The sequence below is a fragment of the Pelecanus crispus genome, chromosome 2, assembly GCF_030463565.1.
Source record: "Pelecanus crispus isolate bPelCri1 chromosome 2, bPelCri1.pri, whole genome shotgun sequence".
Classification (NCBI taxonomy): Eukaryota; Metazoa; Chordata; class Aves; order Pelecaniformes; family Pelecanidae; genus Pelecanus; species Pelecanus crispus.
Genome location: NC_134644.1, coordinates 2173356 through 2187900, shown reverse-complemented (window position 1 = coordinate 2187900; position 14545 = coordinate 2173356). Strand labels below are relative to the sequence as shown.

Here is a 14545-nt window from a genome sequence, read left to right as displayed (position 1 = left end):
GAACCTTCTAAAGGTCAGGTGAAGGAGAGGAGAGAAAAAAAAAAAAAAGAAAAAAGAACCAGAAGAATCCAGGAGGAAAGAAATTGAGGAGCTGACTGATGAGCAGTGATCAGTCCCCAGGTGATGTTCAGACCATTAGGCACTCCTTCCAGCAACTCATGGCAGAACCTATGAACCAACTGTGGGATCAGCCTCGAGTGGGTTTAGTGTTTCTCCCCAGTGCTAGCACACAGTTATACTCTGTTATGCTGTTGTAGCTGACATGGAGATCTCGTAGCCTTTCTCACACAGATGATGTTATCTGCTTCCTGCCCCATGGCTTTCCCTTTGATATATCAAGGACATCTTGTTTCACAAGTCCTCAATTCCCAGCTCCTTTCTGTGTATGCAGTGAGTACAGCTAGACCAGAAGGCAGCTGTAAGAAGAAAAGATGCAACTTTTTGTTTCTAGAGATGGTCTACGTCTGCCCTAGATCTGCTATCTTTTATGGCAGCCTTGGAGATGCTCCAAATCTGTCATTTCCTAGCCATTCCAATGGGCTGATAGCCAGACAAGCACGCTGTTTTTTTCTGAATAAGTAATTTATTTTCCGATTCTCTGATACAGTCTCTAGAGCTAGTTCTCCTCAGTGAGAGAGAAAACAAGACATAGAAACTAGGTGGGTCCTATGCAATCCCCAAAATATTAGCTGACGAGAGATCCAACTGTTGTGTGCTGCTGGAATAGTTCAAAGGTTTGTGGCTCGGAATTGTACCTCTCCTGTCATTCTCCCATGACTTTGGGACTAGAAAAGGGGCAGGTTTCTAGAAATTAAGTTGCTTTCAATCATGAGTTACCTTTGACCTGTTGTCAGAAAATAGAAACTAAAGCCAATAAGGGGGGCTTGAAAATCCCAAGGTAGTGTTGGAAGTCTGTGGCAAAGTCTCAGTTACTAAGATATTATGGCGTCTGGTTCCAGTTCATAAAATCCTTCTTTTTGTATCTCTCCTCTGGGTATTTTTTTTTCACCTGTTCTAATTAACCCATTTTCTGTTACCGTCTTTCATAGGTTCTACCAAGTTCTGCCATGTGTTTAAAGACCAAAGCAAATTTTTGCCAGATGTTTGACTCCATCTATCAATTATCCTTTAAGTGAAAAGCAGGCTGGTAGTTGAGGAAGAAAGGGACAGCAACAGTGGTAGTGTTCCCAGGACTTCATGTATGAGGTTTTAGTATCAGTTTCTTGGGCTGGGACAAAGGTTTCAGAAATTAATGCTGAAATTTTGCTTTGAAAGGAAAAAAATGCTGTTGTTGTAATTATTTGCTGTTTTTTGGAGAGCTGTCACAAAACTGTAACACATTAAATTCTGATTGAATACAAGGAAAAGTTCTCAAAAACAGAGTTGGGAGACTTTCTCTTGAAAGGACTGATAGTTTATGCGTGGGTTTTCTTAAAGAAAGAGGATATATTTGGACAGAGGTTTTGGGGGGGTGGAGTTTTTTTTTTTTTTTCTTTTTTGATTTTGCCTCGTTGGCAGTGGAGGTGATGTTTTCTTTAATGAAATAAATAAAATAATGAAAACCTACTTTCTATGGCACATGACTTTCCCCTTTTTCTCTTGACCAACTCAACAGAGGATTTGGAGGAGGGACAGAGCAGGAGCAAAGCCATGAATTAAAGCATGGCCTTCTCAAGGTAGCTCCAATACCACACCCATGTTCACCCCAGCACTTCCCAGCACCTCCCAGTGACAGTATTTACTGTGCACGGAAAAGAAACACATCTTCCTCACCTTCAATCTGATCAGGGGTGAATTCAACCTGAAAGAGATAAAGAATAACAGCCAGGTAAAAAACAGAAAACTGAAACAAAGAAGAGGAGCACTGTTTTAGTCTCTGTCTTATGTTTCTGGGTGTTTGTGAGGTCCATAAAAGAGACTAACTCATAACTCCAAGAAAATAAGTTTATAGAGCCTGTAGATTCTTGTTCATTCCTCCTTCACCTCCCTCTTCACCCAGCCCCACCTGTAGGACCTCTGCCCTCACCACAAGGCTGCAGATGCCCTTTGTCCATTCTTCTGCTGCTCCTGTGTTCCTGCTGTAGTCTCTTTCCCCTATCCCAAGTGACTCCCCACCACTGGTGCCCTCTCCAGAGACGATTACGATAGCACCATGGTAAATCCCAGGCTACTTCGCTGAAAGGGTTTTATCTGTAGACAGATGGGAATCTACCAGCCATTGTCTCCCCCAGCAGAAGAACTAGGGAGTATCAAGTGAAGATGGCATGAATCAGGTTTAAAGGAAAGTGAAGGAAGCAGTTCTTTGCTCGTACAGTTGAATTGTGGAAAGCTGGTCATGGGATACTGTGGATGTTCACAGTCTACACGTGTGTAAAGGGTGACAGGACCATCTCCTGGAAAAGAAATCTGTTTCTGTACAGTACAAAATGTACAGAAATATTTAGCTTAACAAGTCTCTGCTTGAGGTTTAGGAGAGTGTTGTAGGGAAGTTTTGCCCAGTTCTTGCACCTTTTCCTAAAGCATCCTCTGATAATCACTGCTGTACTATATTGGACAACTCTCTGGACCTTGCTCTGATTCTGCCATCTGTCTCTTGTTTTCTCATCACTTCATAGTTCCTCCTGTTTCCTAAGTTTTAGGGTTGTCCCGCTCCCTATTTTTACGTGGCACTGCCCTCTAGCAGCTCAGGACTCCAACAATGCTACAATATGCCAACAGGCTGCTGCTGAGCTCAAACGCAAAAGAAGGAAACACAATGTCAGAATGTGAGGTCCAAGCTTCTGAATGAATAGGCACAGGCCAGCAATGAGAATTTACATCAGAATTTACAGCTGCCTCTTACAGAAAACCAACAGGGTGGGTGTCTCTGCTGATGGGGAAATTCCTGTAGTGCAAGAAAACTGGCAGATTGCCCTTATGGTGAGTACACAAATAAAGAAAAAACATATTTTGGTATGCATAAGCATGCAAACACATACATGCAAAGCAGACGCTTGGGACAGACCTAAAAGTACGTGAATACACACCCTTGGAAGCATTCTCCTGTGGGCATATATGACCCTTCCCCCCTCCCCAACATATATACAACCCCACAGATTTTGGGTCAGGTTTTCCTTATGAAGCTGACCACCTCTCATTGTTTAGTATCATATTTTGCTCCTTGGTAGCAAAGCAGCCAAGTGGAACAAATGCATAGCGAGAACCTCAAATGCAAACTCCCTGTTTCCTTGTTTCACGGTGAAATGCAACGTGGCACATCCTTTCATCATCTGCTTGGGATTTTTGGAATATTAAAGGGTGGAGCTGTTGTAACTCCCCAGCTCTCCAGCCAGGATGGCTGGGACATGGCAGAGCATGACAACACCAACCTCTTTATTGCACCCAGACCACAGTGGACAGCTCCCAGATGCTTTTCTGCCTCCGGATACCCTGAGCAGCACAAGGAGCTCTAGCATTCATAGGACACAATGAGGGTCTACAGTGCAGATGCAGACAGCCCAAAACTCATATTTCCTACCAGTGTCCTGCCTATGTCTCCCTGCCATAGTGTTTCTGAGAGTCTTCTGGCTTAGGAGAAGGAAGAACCAGAAAACCTCTGGTAGACTTGGAAGGCAGGACGCAACACTAATCCTGCAATTTTTGAAAATCAGGCCAGTATTTTTGTGTCTGCCCTGCTCAGCCCTTATCTGAACTAGCTCATTCAGGGGGTTACCGCTTTGTTTGCAATTCTCAGTCATGACTTACCTTGAATGAAATCCAATTAATAAAATAGTTACCTAAGTGGCAGCCAGGAGGCTCTGGAAGGAAGCTTTTAAAGAATGCAAGAAAGGAGCCCCCAGAAGAATAGCAATGCTCTTCCCTTCCCTAACACATGGAGGGGTCCAAACACATCTTTGTCATGAAGATTATAATCATCTAGATTGGGCCTTATCCCAAATTCACATACCTTAGTTTAATTAGAAATAAATGCCTATCGGGGAACACATTTGTACCAGTGCACTGTCAGCAGCAGCCTTATGCCCAGTGTGTCTAATTATATCAAGATTTGAGAATTTGACTGAAGCTAATTGCATATTGAGTTTATTCAGGCATCAATAGGCAGTGTAGGTGAAATAAGGCCAGAGCTGCTGGCAACTCATATTTAAATCACTATGATGGATTGCTCTTGGGGAAGAATTCATCTCAGCTACACTTAGATGTAGACATCGAGATGTGTCAGTGACCCCACACTTGCTTAATATCAGTAGAAGGGAACAAGCACTTCTAGGGTGTGATTTGACTTTTTTTAGGTCTGTACTTGGGGAGGAGTAGAAGAGTTATGCTCTCCTTTCCACTGAATGGCTCAATCAGTTCTACAATGATGATAAAAAGAGTGTGAGCGACTAGCACAGATGTAGATGTCCTTATCTGATCTGATAAGTCCCACCCAGAAAGCATGAGCTAGCCCTTTGGCAGACTGCAGATGAGGAGAAACTGCCAGAGCGAAAAAGGATGACTGCAAATTCCCACGGCTGGATCAAAGGGAAGGTTTGAGCTGAAGGGCTGAGTGTGCCTCACCTCTAATCATGGCCCCTATAAAAACATCAACCAGAGCTGGAGGACCACGCATGACAGCTGGCAAGGCGGTGGCAGACAGTTTGACCAGACCTACCACCCAGGCACGGCTTCCTCTCAGAAAAGCTGCAGAGTCGTGTGGGTGGCGGCTGCTGCTATTTTCTCCCCTCTCAGCACATACCACCATGGAGTTGCAGGGAAAGGCGAGTCATCATTTACCCGGCCACAAGGTATCATTGCAGATGGATGGAATGAACTCTGGGCTATGTTTAGACTGAAGACGGATGGGGTTTTGTTTTCCCTCCCCTCTCCCTCAGAATGGTGTGGAGCACATGAAACCAAAGCCATCTCCTTGTACCAAGAGCAAGTCCATGAGGACTGCCCCAGAGACCCCAGGCAGGAGGGATCCACAGGACAGGCTGTAAAAATGGAGTCAGGCTAAGCTAAGCAGTGGGAAAATGAGTCCCAAAGCACTTCAGCCACAAAGAGTGACCCGTATCCATGCTCTGAGGCAGCTCTGCATCTGCTGCTCTAATGCAACGGGCATCCAAAGGAATGAAAGCCCTCAGTGGTATCTCTGATGCCCAGACCCACTCCTGTCCCCAGGCGTTTACACCGCTGCACACCAGCATCACCCCACACTTCACTGAGCTCAGTCAACAGAGCAGCCCTCATCGCGCAACGCTGGAGGCTGCAAAACCTACTCACAGGCTTAATGGGAATTTGCTTTCCCAGATACGGCTTTACATTCTCTGGTTCCTTGGAAGTGGACTAGGATGATTTCCCTGGGTTTTTTTTTTTTTGTTTGTTTGTTGGTTGGTTTGTTTTAAATATATTGGTACTTCAGAAGAGTTGAGTTTCCCCTGGCATTTTTTCTGTTGGCAACTGAGGTTTTAAAGCACGGACATTCTTATGAGTGCCAAACATCCACAGCACCAAGGCTCACAGTGGTGGTATTTGGTACAAATCCGTATGAGAGACAGAGCTGCTGACTACTAATCCCTTTCCACTTGTCTCCTGCCCTGATGTGTGGACTGTGATACGTGTTCTTTGAAGACACCAGACGTCTGAATTAAAATCTTTCCATAACAAATGGAAAGTGTTATGCCAGCTTTCCTGCTGTTTTAGCAATCTCGGCTTTAGGGGATCATCACCTGGTCACTGGTGGCATCAACTGTCACCCTAATGCTACTGTCCTCTTTGCCTAAAGAATGGCATTAAGCTGGTTTTGTCCCAGAGACACCAGGAGGGATGCACGCACCCCTTGGCGCTGTTAACGTCATTCACAGCTCCATATCTCAGGGAATTTTTCTAAACCCATAGTATCTCCATCAAGCACATAACTCTGTGCATGATAAGTGAGACATAACTGAGTCTGAAATCAGTCCTATTAATAAAACGGTTGCTAACCAGCAGTCAAGAGGTTATCCGGGGGAAGCATTTAGACAACGCAAGCAAGGAGCCCCTTCAGAAAAGAAACAATATTCTTCTTGTTTCATAGTACACTGAGGAATCCTAATACAAACAGCAAGGTCTTCACTTAGCCATGTCTGGGCTAGTTTTGGAGAAGGAGAAGGGTGTTTTTTTTATTGTGCTCTTGAGAGACTGGTTTAGGAGGCAGAAATGCAGCAGATGGAAAGAGGCCCAGCAGGCCATCAAGATCAGTATCTTTGTGTTGAGGTTACATTTGTATTTCACAAGCATGTGGTTTTTTTCCACTAAGACCTTTTTAAATCTATTAATACACATCATCCCCCTCATCCCCTCTTCACTTTCTGCACAGAGCAATTATGATGTACACAAACTCCTCCACTGCCCATGGGCAAACCTTGACACAAGGTCAAGTTTCACACAGCTCCATCCCTTACTGTTGTTTGATAGTCACTCCTCAAATCTCATCTCCTCTGCCTTCTGAAACTCTTTTGGTACATCTACATTTAGCTCCCAGGGTTGCCCTAAGGACTCTCCTTATTATTTTTACTCAGCTCATGGTCTGATGGGAGGGAAGGCACAGTACAACATACAGACACTTGACTACTATATGAGCTGTGACACATGACAGTACGAGATGCTCCACCTGGTCTTCATGGGGAACAGCTAAAATATAATGAACATTTTGCAGAATAGCAACCGAGCCATAAAACTCTTTTGATTCACCTGGTCCCTCAAGAAGGGGATACAAAAGCCTTGTGTGAAGGAGCGGTGTCTGGTTTGTGGTTAGGAAGTGACAGAGCTGGAGAGGGGGAGAGCTGAGGTAGGTGCAGAGCACTACAGGTTATGGGGTGGTAAAGGACTGCGGAGAGATATGAGAACAGTGCTGCAGCCAGAGTGAGAAATAGATTTGGGGAACCCATGAGGTTCTTACCCCAAGGAAAGAAATACGACTGAGTCCTGAACCTCAATACCTCAGGCTAAATCTGCTCAGCCATACTACTGTGCTACGAATCCCTGCTGAGTGAGGAACCGCAGACTGATATCTGTACAGGGCACACATTCAGTTTTGCACTTTGCAGGAAGCTTGTCCAAGCACGTGGCGACTCAAAGCAGCCTCACCTTTGGCACTGGTGCTCTGCATCCTCAGTCTGAGCTACAACACTGGGTGGCAGTCCCCTGGCAGGGTTTCACAACCCCTTGCTTCTTGCTTTCTTGTAAATAACTTCTGGGGTTGAAGGAGCAGTGCGCTTTTCAATCACTGTGCTTTTCCAACTCTGGTAGTAGCCCATAAATTGAGAGCTCCCTTTCTTGGATGGGGAATGTGTTGCCACAACTTTCTGGAGTGCAAAGGCGAATTCCAGAGCCTCAACAGGAGAATGACACAGCCGCTTTGGAGAACTGAGACAGCTTCTGGCAACGGCCAGCACCAGAAATATAAAATACTTTGTAGACTGACTGTTCTCCCTGTAGCAACATGGGTTTGGATTCTTCAACCATTTATTGACGGCTGGCTTCCCGCCTTCTCTGCAACTCCCCCCTTCACCAGCCTCACCAGCAGATGTTTGTTCAGATGTTCGCAGCCATGGAAGAAATTATAAAACCTAAAAAATACCCTCTGTTAAATCCCGGAGGGGAGCCTGGGGTGTAGGAGAGGTCAGATGTTGCCTGTGCTGTCTGCTTGAAGTAGACAATAGCTCATGGGTTGGGTCTTCAATGGAGAAGAGCCCCAGGATACAGCTTGTGAACCACATTGCAACATTTCCTAGGAGCTTCAGGTTCTCAAACCTCCTGGTAAGTGGGTGCTAAGAAGGAAAAAGACCCACGTCTCAGTCCACATGCATGGGAACAGGTGGGTTCCACCATTCCACTCATAACTGTGGGACAGCATTGCACTTGACACCCTTGCAGTACGATCATCTTAAGATGGAAGGTCTCAAACAGGACAGGGAAATTAGTCATCAGAAAATACATTTGGTGGATCTGATATGTTAGAGAGTGTCCAGGAAAAGTGAAACACTTCTGTATTTAATTCAGTAAACAGCTTAAGTAAGAAAAAAATATGAAGCATTATTATTATTATCTTCACACTTATTTTTTTGACATAAAAGCCTTTCCCTTTGCCTTTCATTTCCAAAATCAAATATTTTGTCTTGTAAATACTGGCAGCTTTTTCCTTTCTTTTTCTTTTTTTTTTTTTTTATTTTAAATTCAAATATTTTTATATTGAAATGCCATATTTCATGTAAAATTGACTCTAAAGAATCCCACTCCCCCACATTAGATCACTCCAAACCCTACCAAAACAATTCTTTTGAGGCTGAACAAATTCATTTTGAGTTGCCAAAAAAGAATTTTTGTGGCTTTTTTTGTGTGTTGCTGAAACCTCCTCCTGAAAATTCAAGCTGGTTTCTTCTAATATTTTAATTCCCCCACCAAGCCTAAAAACAACCACCCTTTGCTGAACTAATTTTGCTCTCAGATGACACAGTTGTGTAACTCCTCTCTGTTGCTGATTGACGTGCCAGTCATGCTAGTAGCAAATGAGGCTGTATGAGGCATCCAGTTGGCCTAACTGAAATGAGTTTGATGGGTCTCAGGAAAGACGTAGCAGAAAGCCGTCTGTTAAGCAAAAATCTCCTGGAAGCAAAGGAGTTGAGTTTGGATGTGGAAGGTGAAGCTCTTGCTCATACACTGCAAGGTCCCCCGAGAAGCAAAACACCTTGGCAAAGTGCCTCCACCAGCAGATTCAACCACCACAACCATCTACCGTGCTTTTCTTCCTCCCAGGTCTGGTCTGACAGTGTTTTGCAGCCCAGCGATACACAAAAAACAGCTTCAGTGTCCTGGGTAGCAAATATTAAGGTTTTCCCAGACGTACCCTGACACAACCCTGCACCGTACAACGTGATGCAGACATCGGTCTCTCCCAGCTCTGTCCCAAAGGTTTTATTTTTCTCCACCGTCGCCATTGCAGCCATCACCATCCCAAGCCCTCCCAGGGATGGGATGATGCCAACCACCAGCCCCCAGCAAATCCAGTCCATCCTCAGGCACTTGTGGCTCCTTGCAAAATCAAACAGTAGCTGGACCCCTTTAAAATGTCACACTGCTTGCCCTGCAACTGTCTTAAAAAAAAAAAAAAACAAACCAGGATTAAGCTGCCAAAGAGTCACCGCGATAACGTGCTGGCAACGGAGAGCTCTGCTTTTGTTACACGAAGCTGGCAGGCGTCGCGCACATGCCGCTCCCAAAATAATCACACTGTAACCCAGCCCCAGTTTCAAATGGGCCAAAACTTCCCTGTAGAAAATCCACGAGCACAAACTAATATCTGCCATACTTCATACTCCGAGGGTTGGTTTTGGTTGTTTTTTTAAAATTATTTTCCGAAGCAGGACATTATTCATTGTGAGCTGAAAAACTGCGTGCTCTGATCTCGCTGTGTAACCGCAGCCGTACTGGATGTTCTTGCCCGTCCCCAGCATCACCAGGAAGCTCAAGTCCGAAAAGCTGAGCCCCAGCTGCGAGGTTGGTCAAGAGAACAGAAATTTTGAAACCTGCCCTTTTATCAAAATTTCCAGTTCCGATGGAAAAAAGAAAGGAGGAGAAACCTTTTCCCTCTCCCTGCCACCGCCACGAGTTTTTCCTTTCAGTTCAGCCTGCTGGGGTCCTTTGCTTGATTTAGAGGCTTATTTATTTATGTAGAAAGAAGCCAAATCTGAAGTTTCCTACAACTGCAATTGGAGCTGACATTTCGGAGTTTTGTTTTGGTTTTCTTTCGCAGTCCGCTTACAACAGTGTCAACGTCCAAAACTTGATCATATTAACAAGTGCTCTGACCCGTGACGGTTTTCTCCAGGGTTTGGAGTGGAGCCTGCAAGGTGACGCTAAAAAACAAGTTTCTCCCAAGTCCCACGAGGTCTGTGCGTGTCCCACAACCTCCGTCCCCAACGCCCTTTCGCTCTCGTTAGAGCCAGCCCCTGCCATCATAGGCAAGGACGGTGGAGGCAGATGCAGTCGCTGTGTGTATAAAGCGTTGTCACCAAGCAGCATGGCATTCGATGACATTTCATTTCTGGATAGAGCGGGGTGCATTTTGGGGGGCGGGGGAGGAATCTTTTTGCAACCGTTAAATCAAAGAGAAACAACATTTTTACCCCCTGCCAGACTGTGACTGTTACCTACTAGTCAGCACTAACCACAAACACTGAAAAGTTTGAGCTATCTTCCTTCCCAACATTTTATCTTTTTTTTCTTCCCTTCTTTTTTTTTTTTCCTTTTTTTTTTTCCCTTTTTTTTCCCCCCAGGCACTCAGCAGCTATTGTCAGGCTGCTCTTAACCATAGCTGGGTTCTCAATGATGCCTTTTTTTATTTCCTTGCTCCCCGTTGCTGGTTTTTTTAAGGCTGGAAGGCTTATAAACCAGTTTGTTTTTCTAAGATCATTCACAGGAGCAGACTTCTCGCAGGAGATTTTTCAGCCGCGTCTGCCCGGTGGCTGCGATGTTCCACTGCTTCCCAGAAAACACAATTGATGGATTGTCACTGTTTCTATTCTGGGCTTTGGATGCGTAAGTTTGCTGGAGCAGAGTAGTTTTTGCAGGCTGGAGGCTGGGTTGGCTCTGGCCGGGTCGCAGGCTGAGTGCCACTGTCCTTCCCGGAGCGATGCCGGCAGGATGGGCTGTGGGGGTCGGCTCTCCTGCACCTGTTGGAGGGCTGGGAGGGGGACACTGGTCCCCGAGTTGGCCATCCGGGCACCTTGCATGGGTACAGTGTGTGCTTACACATGCACCGGGCAGCTGGATAAAGAAAACCAACTGCACAGGGGTGTACGCATGGGTGTAAATGTTTGCTCATCTACATGTCTGTATATATGTGTGTATTGATTCATATTTACATATAAATATACGAAAATGCCCACTCACATTTTTTTCCTACACACGTCTATGCACACATGCACATACTATGTATTTTTATATCTATATATACTTACTACATATATATATCCTAGAATTATAGAATGGTTTGGGTTGGAAGGGACCCTAAAGATCATCCAGCTCTAACCCCCTACCATGGGCAGGGACACCTTCCACTAGACCAGGTTGCTCAAAGCCCCATCCAACCTGAACCCTTCCAGGGAAGGGGCATCCACAACCTCTCTGGGCAACCTGTTCCGGTGTCTCACCACCCTCACAGTAAAGAATTTCTTCCTAATATATATTGTATGCACAACTCATATTCACAACCATCCACACACATCAACCCCCAAGCCAGCCGGAGAAACCAGAAGTGGGAGGCGACAGTTTGTAAAGGACCGCTATAAATCGCCACTGATCCTTTTAAATCTAGAGGCTAGGATCCTTTGGATGTAAGGCACAGATCTTTGGAAAAGTGGGATTCAGGTGGGATAAATCAGCATGGGTGCATGCGTGACTGGAGGGGTCTATGCTGATTGAAGCCCTGCTGGGAATCAATCCCCGAGGTGGACGGCACTGACGAGCAAAAGCCGCCAAAGCTCTCCTGATCCCTGTTACTAGTGGCAGCAGCACCCAGTTCCCCGGCTACGGCTGGGATTCTGGGAAGCAGCTATCTCATCAAAGAGAGCTGGGCTGCGAGCTGCCCACATACCCTGAGCATAGCACCATGATTTCAGTTTAAATTTACTTCAGTCCCTCTTCTCCCTGTCTGCTTTTTTAGGATTCAGATTGCAGATAGGACAGGGGAGGGAACAATGCCATGTAAGATACACGCGTACAATGAGACATGAAATTAAACTCAAGAAGGAAATTTGCTTAGGAGGGAAAAAAAAACATTTTGGAGATTATATTGGCATTGCCCCTCTACTAATATTACATCCATTTCCTTTCCCATATTTCTTTCCACTGCTTTGCACTGGCCAGCATATGATAATTTTATACGTACATATATATATATATATGAAATGGTCAGGAAATATGCTTTGACGTTGCTTTGTTGTTGCTGTTTTTAATAATACCTGGGCTTTTACCAATCCTTTTGCCACTTGGAAACCTTACAACAAAGTCTAAGCCAGCAATCAGTCCTTGGGCTGGGGGAGGAAAGAAGACAGAAATGGAGGAGCTCACTATCAGTCTCATGTCACAAAGCCCCATAGTTTGAGACCCTTCAGGGCCACTACGGCTTTAGGAGAGGACCCAAAGTTCCAGAACCTGTGCAGCAAGGTGGGCAGGTCTCGTTGGCTGGAGCCACGTGCATAGAGAGGCAGCAGGAGCTCTTCCCGCACTCCTGCTCCTGGCGCAGAGTTAACCGGTTAACCGGCTTTGGGCCAGCCCAGAGCAGGTCCCCACTGCATGCCTCTGCCTGAAAACCAGTGTAGGTACACCCTGCCTTTTTCTGCTACCAAGGGGAACTGCTCCGTAGTAGCTTTAAGGTATTTCTATCAGCCCGACTCTTCTAACACGTCAAAACCCTTCCTGAAAGCCCACCTCAGAGCTATAGAATCATAGAATCATAGAATCATCTAGGTTGGAAAAGACCTTTAAGATCATCCAGTCCAACCATTAACCTACACTACCAAGCCCACTCTAGACTGATCAAGGGTAGACCAGACTAAACCATATCCCGAAGTGCCACATCTACCCGTTTTTTAAACGCCTCCAGGGATGGTGACTCCACCACCTCTCTGGGCAGCCTGTTCCAATGCCTGACCACCCTTTCCGTAAAGAAATTTTTCCTAATTTCCAGTCTAAACTTCCCCTGGCACAGCTTAAGCCCATTTCCTCTTGTCCTATCGCTAGCTACTTGGGAGAAGAGACCAACACCCACCTCACTACAACCTCCTTTCAGGTAGTTGTAGAGAGCGATAAGGTCTCCCCTCAGCCTCCTCTTTTCCAGGCTAAACAACCCCAGTTCCCTCAGCCGCTCCTCATAAGACTTGTTCTCCAGACCCTTCACCAGCTTCGTTGCCCGCCTCTGAACACGCTCCAGCACCTCAATGTCTTTCTTGTATTGAGGGGCCCAAAACTGGACACAGTATTCCAGGTGTGGCCTCACCAGCGCACCTGGAATATATTATATTCTATATATTCTATATATTCTATATATTCTATTATATATATATATAATATAATATATATTCTATAATATATATTCTATATATATATATAATATATATATATAATATATATTCTATATATTCTATATATTCTATACTATAATTATCACTGTCCCCATTTTGCTGCTGGAGCACGTAGGTGCAGAGATAGGTCTTTACCCAAGGTGACTGCTCCCAGGGTTACCGCCGGGGCTGGCACAGCGAAGCTGAAGTGCTCTTTCGCTTGGGAACTTTTTTCATATGGAGATGGATTACCCTGGGCCAGCATGGCAAGGACTTGGTGACGGCTGGGCAACCAGCCCGCCCCTGAGAAGGGGTGGGGTGCGGGACCAGGAGGGAAGGCAGCACATCACCATCTGGCTCTGAGTTCCGTCCCCATCCAGCTCACGACCCGTGTGGCTCTGCTCCATGCAGGGAACAGCCATCAACACCTTTTTGCATCCTGTCAGCACAGACACCAGGCAAAAGTGCACCCAGGCACCTCTGCCCGAACATTAACGTCTTTGCAAAAGTTAGGGGAAACCCAAAGTTTCTGTTTCTATTAAAAGCCACCGTTCCTCTCCGCCCCCATCCCTCCTATAGCTACTCTCAACATTTTTTCCCCTTCTCCAAGTTAAGATTTAACCGGTTTACGAGAGGAATAAATACTCTGTCTCTATAGTCCAGCTTTCCAGCAACTTGGGAAAAGTTAGCACTTTGGCCAGGGCCTTCTGCATGCTCTGAGCTGTGCATTTAATTTAAATTTAATAGCTATTGCACGTTACAAAAATGGCGATTAAAACCATATTGATTGAGGTTTAGCAGCTATGTGAGAAATGCAGATCTTATTACAGAGCTGCTCCGTATCCAGAGTGTGCTTTTAATAACTCTCTGCTCATCAAGGGGTAGATTAGAGAGAGGAAAAGGAAAAGGCAAGGCTGGGAGGCACCGGCTGGAGGGACGATGGCAAGGCTGCGGGTCGGGCAGCTCTCACTCGCTTCCCACCTCGGGCACACACCCCCATAGCACGAGATCGCCACACCAACACGTGGCTTACTTCCCCATCTATAAATCAAAGAAAACCAACCTTACGCACAGCTATAGCCATATAAACAAGCCTACAGCAGCCACAGCCACACCACGTGCTGGAGAAGCAGACAAACATGTTGGTCGAGAGCTCAGAATATAAATTTCCATGGCAGGATGTGTTGCCGTGAGGGCTTTCTAGGTCAGGACCTGCTGCGGGGCCACTTGAAAACCCCTGAAACTGCCGAAACAGGGCTTACTTGTTATTCTCTCATCACCCCCTGTTCGAAAAACTGCAAAGTTCATTCGGTGGCAAAGCAGAAATAAACAACTCCTTGTGTCCTATTTTGTCTGAGATAACGACTGAAACGAGAAAACGAACAGCGAAAATAATAACCACATTGAAATCACCCTGCTGGGAGCGGTGCAAACCCTTTCAAGGCGACTCGTTGCTTTTGCAC

At 45.6% G+C, this 14545-nt stretch overlaps 1 protein-coding gene across 1 annotated transcript in view; it reads right to left on the bottom strand.

Moving 5' to 3' along the window:
- The window catches only part of MYL3 (myosin light chain 3), a 36459-nt gene that overhangs the window by 9600 nt on the left and 12314 nt on the right, over positions 1-14545 (bottom strand). The window contains exon 2 of the mRNA XM_075704919.1: positions 1774-1801. Within this exon, the coding sequence (XP_075561034.1) occupies positions 1774-1801 (28 nt within the window). The remainder of the gene's footprint in view (positions 1-1773; positions 1802-14545) is intronic.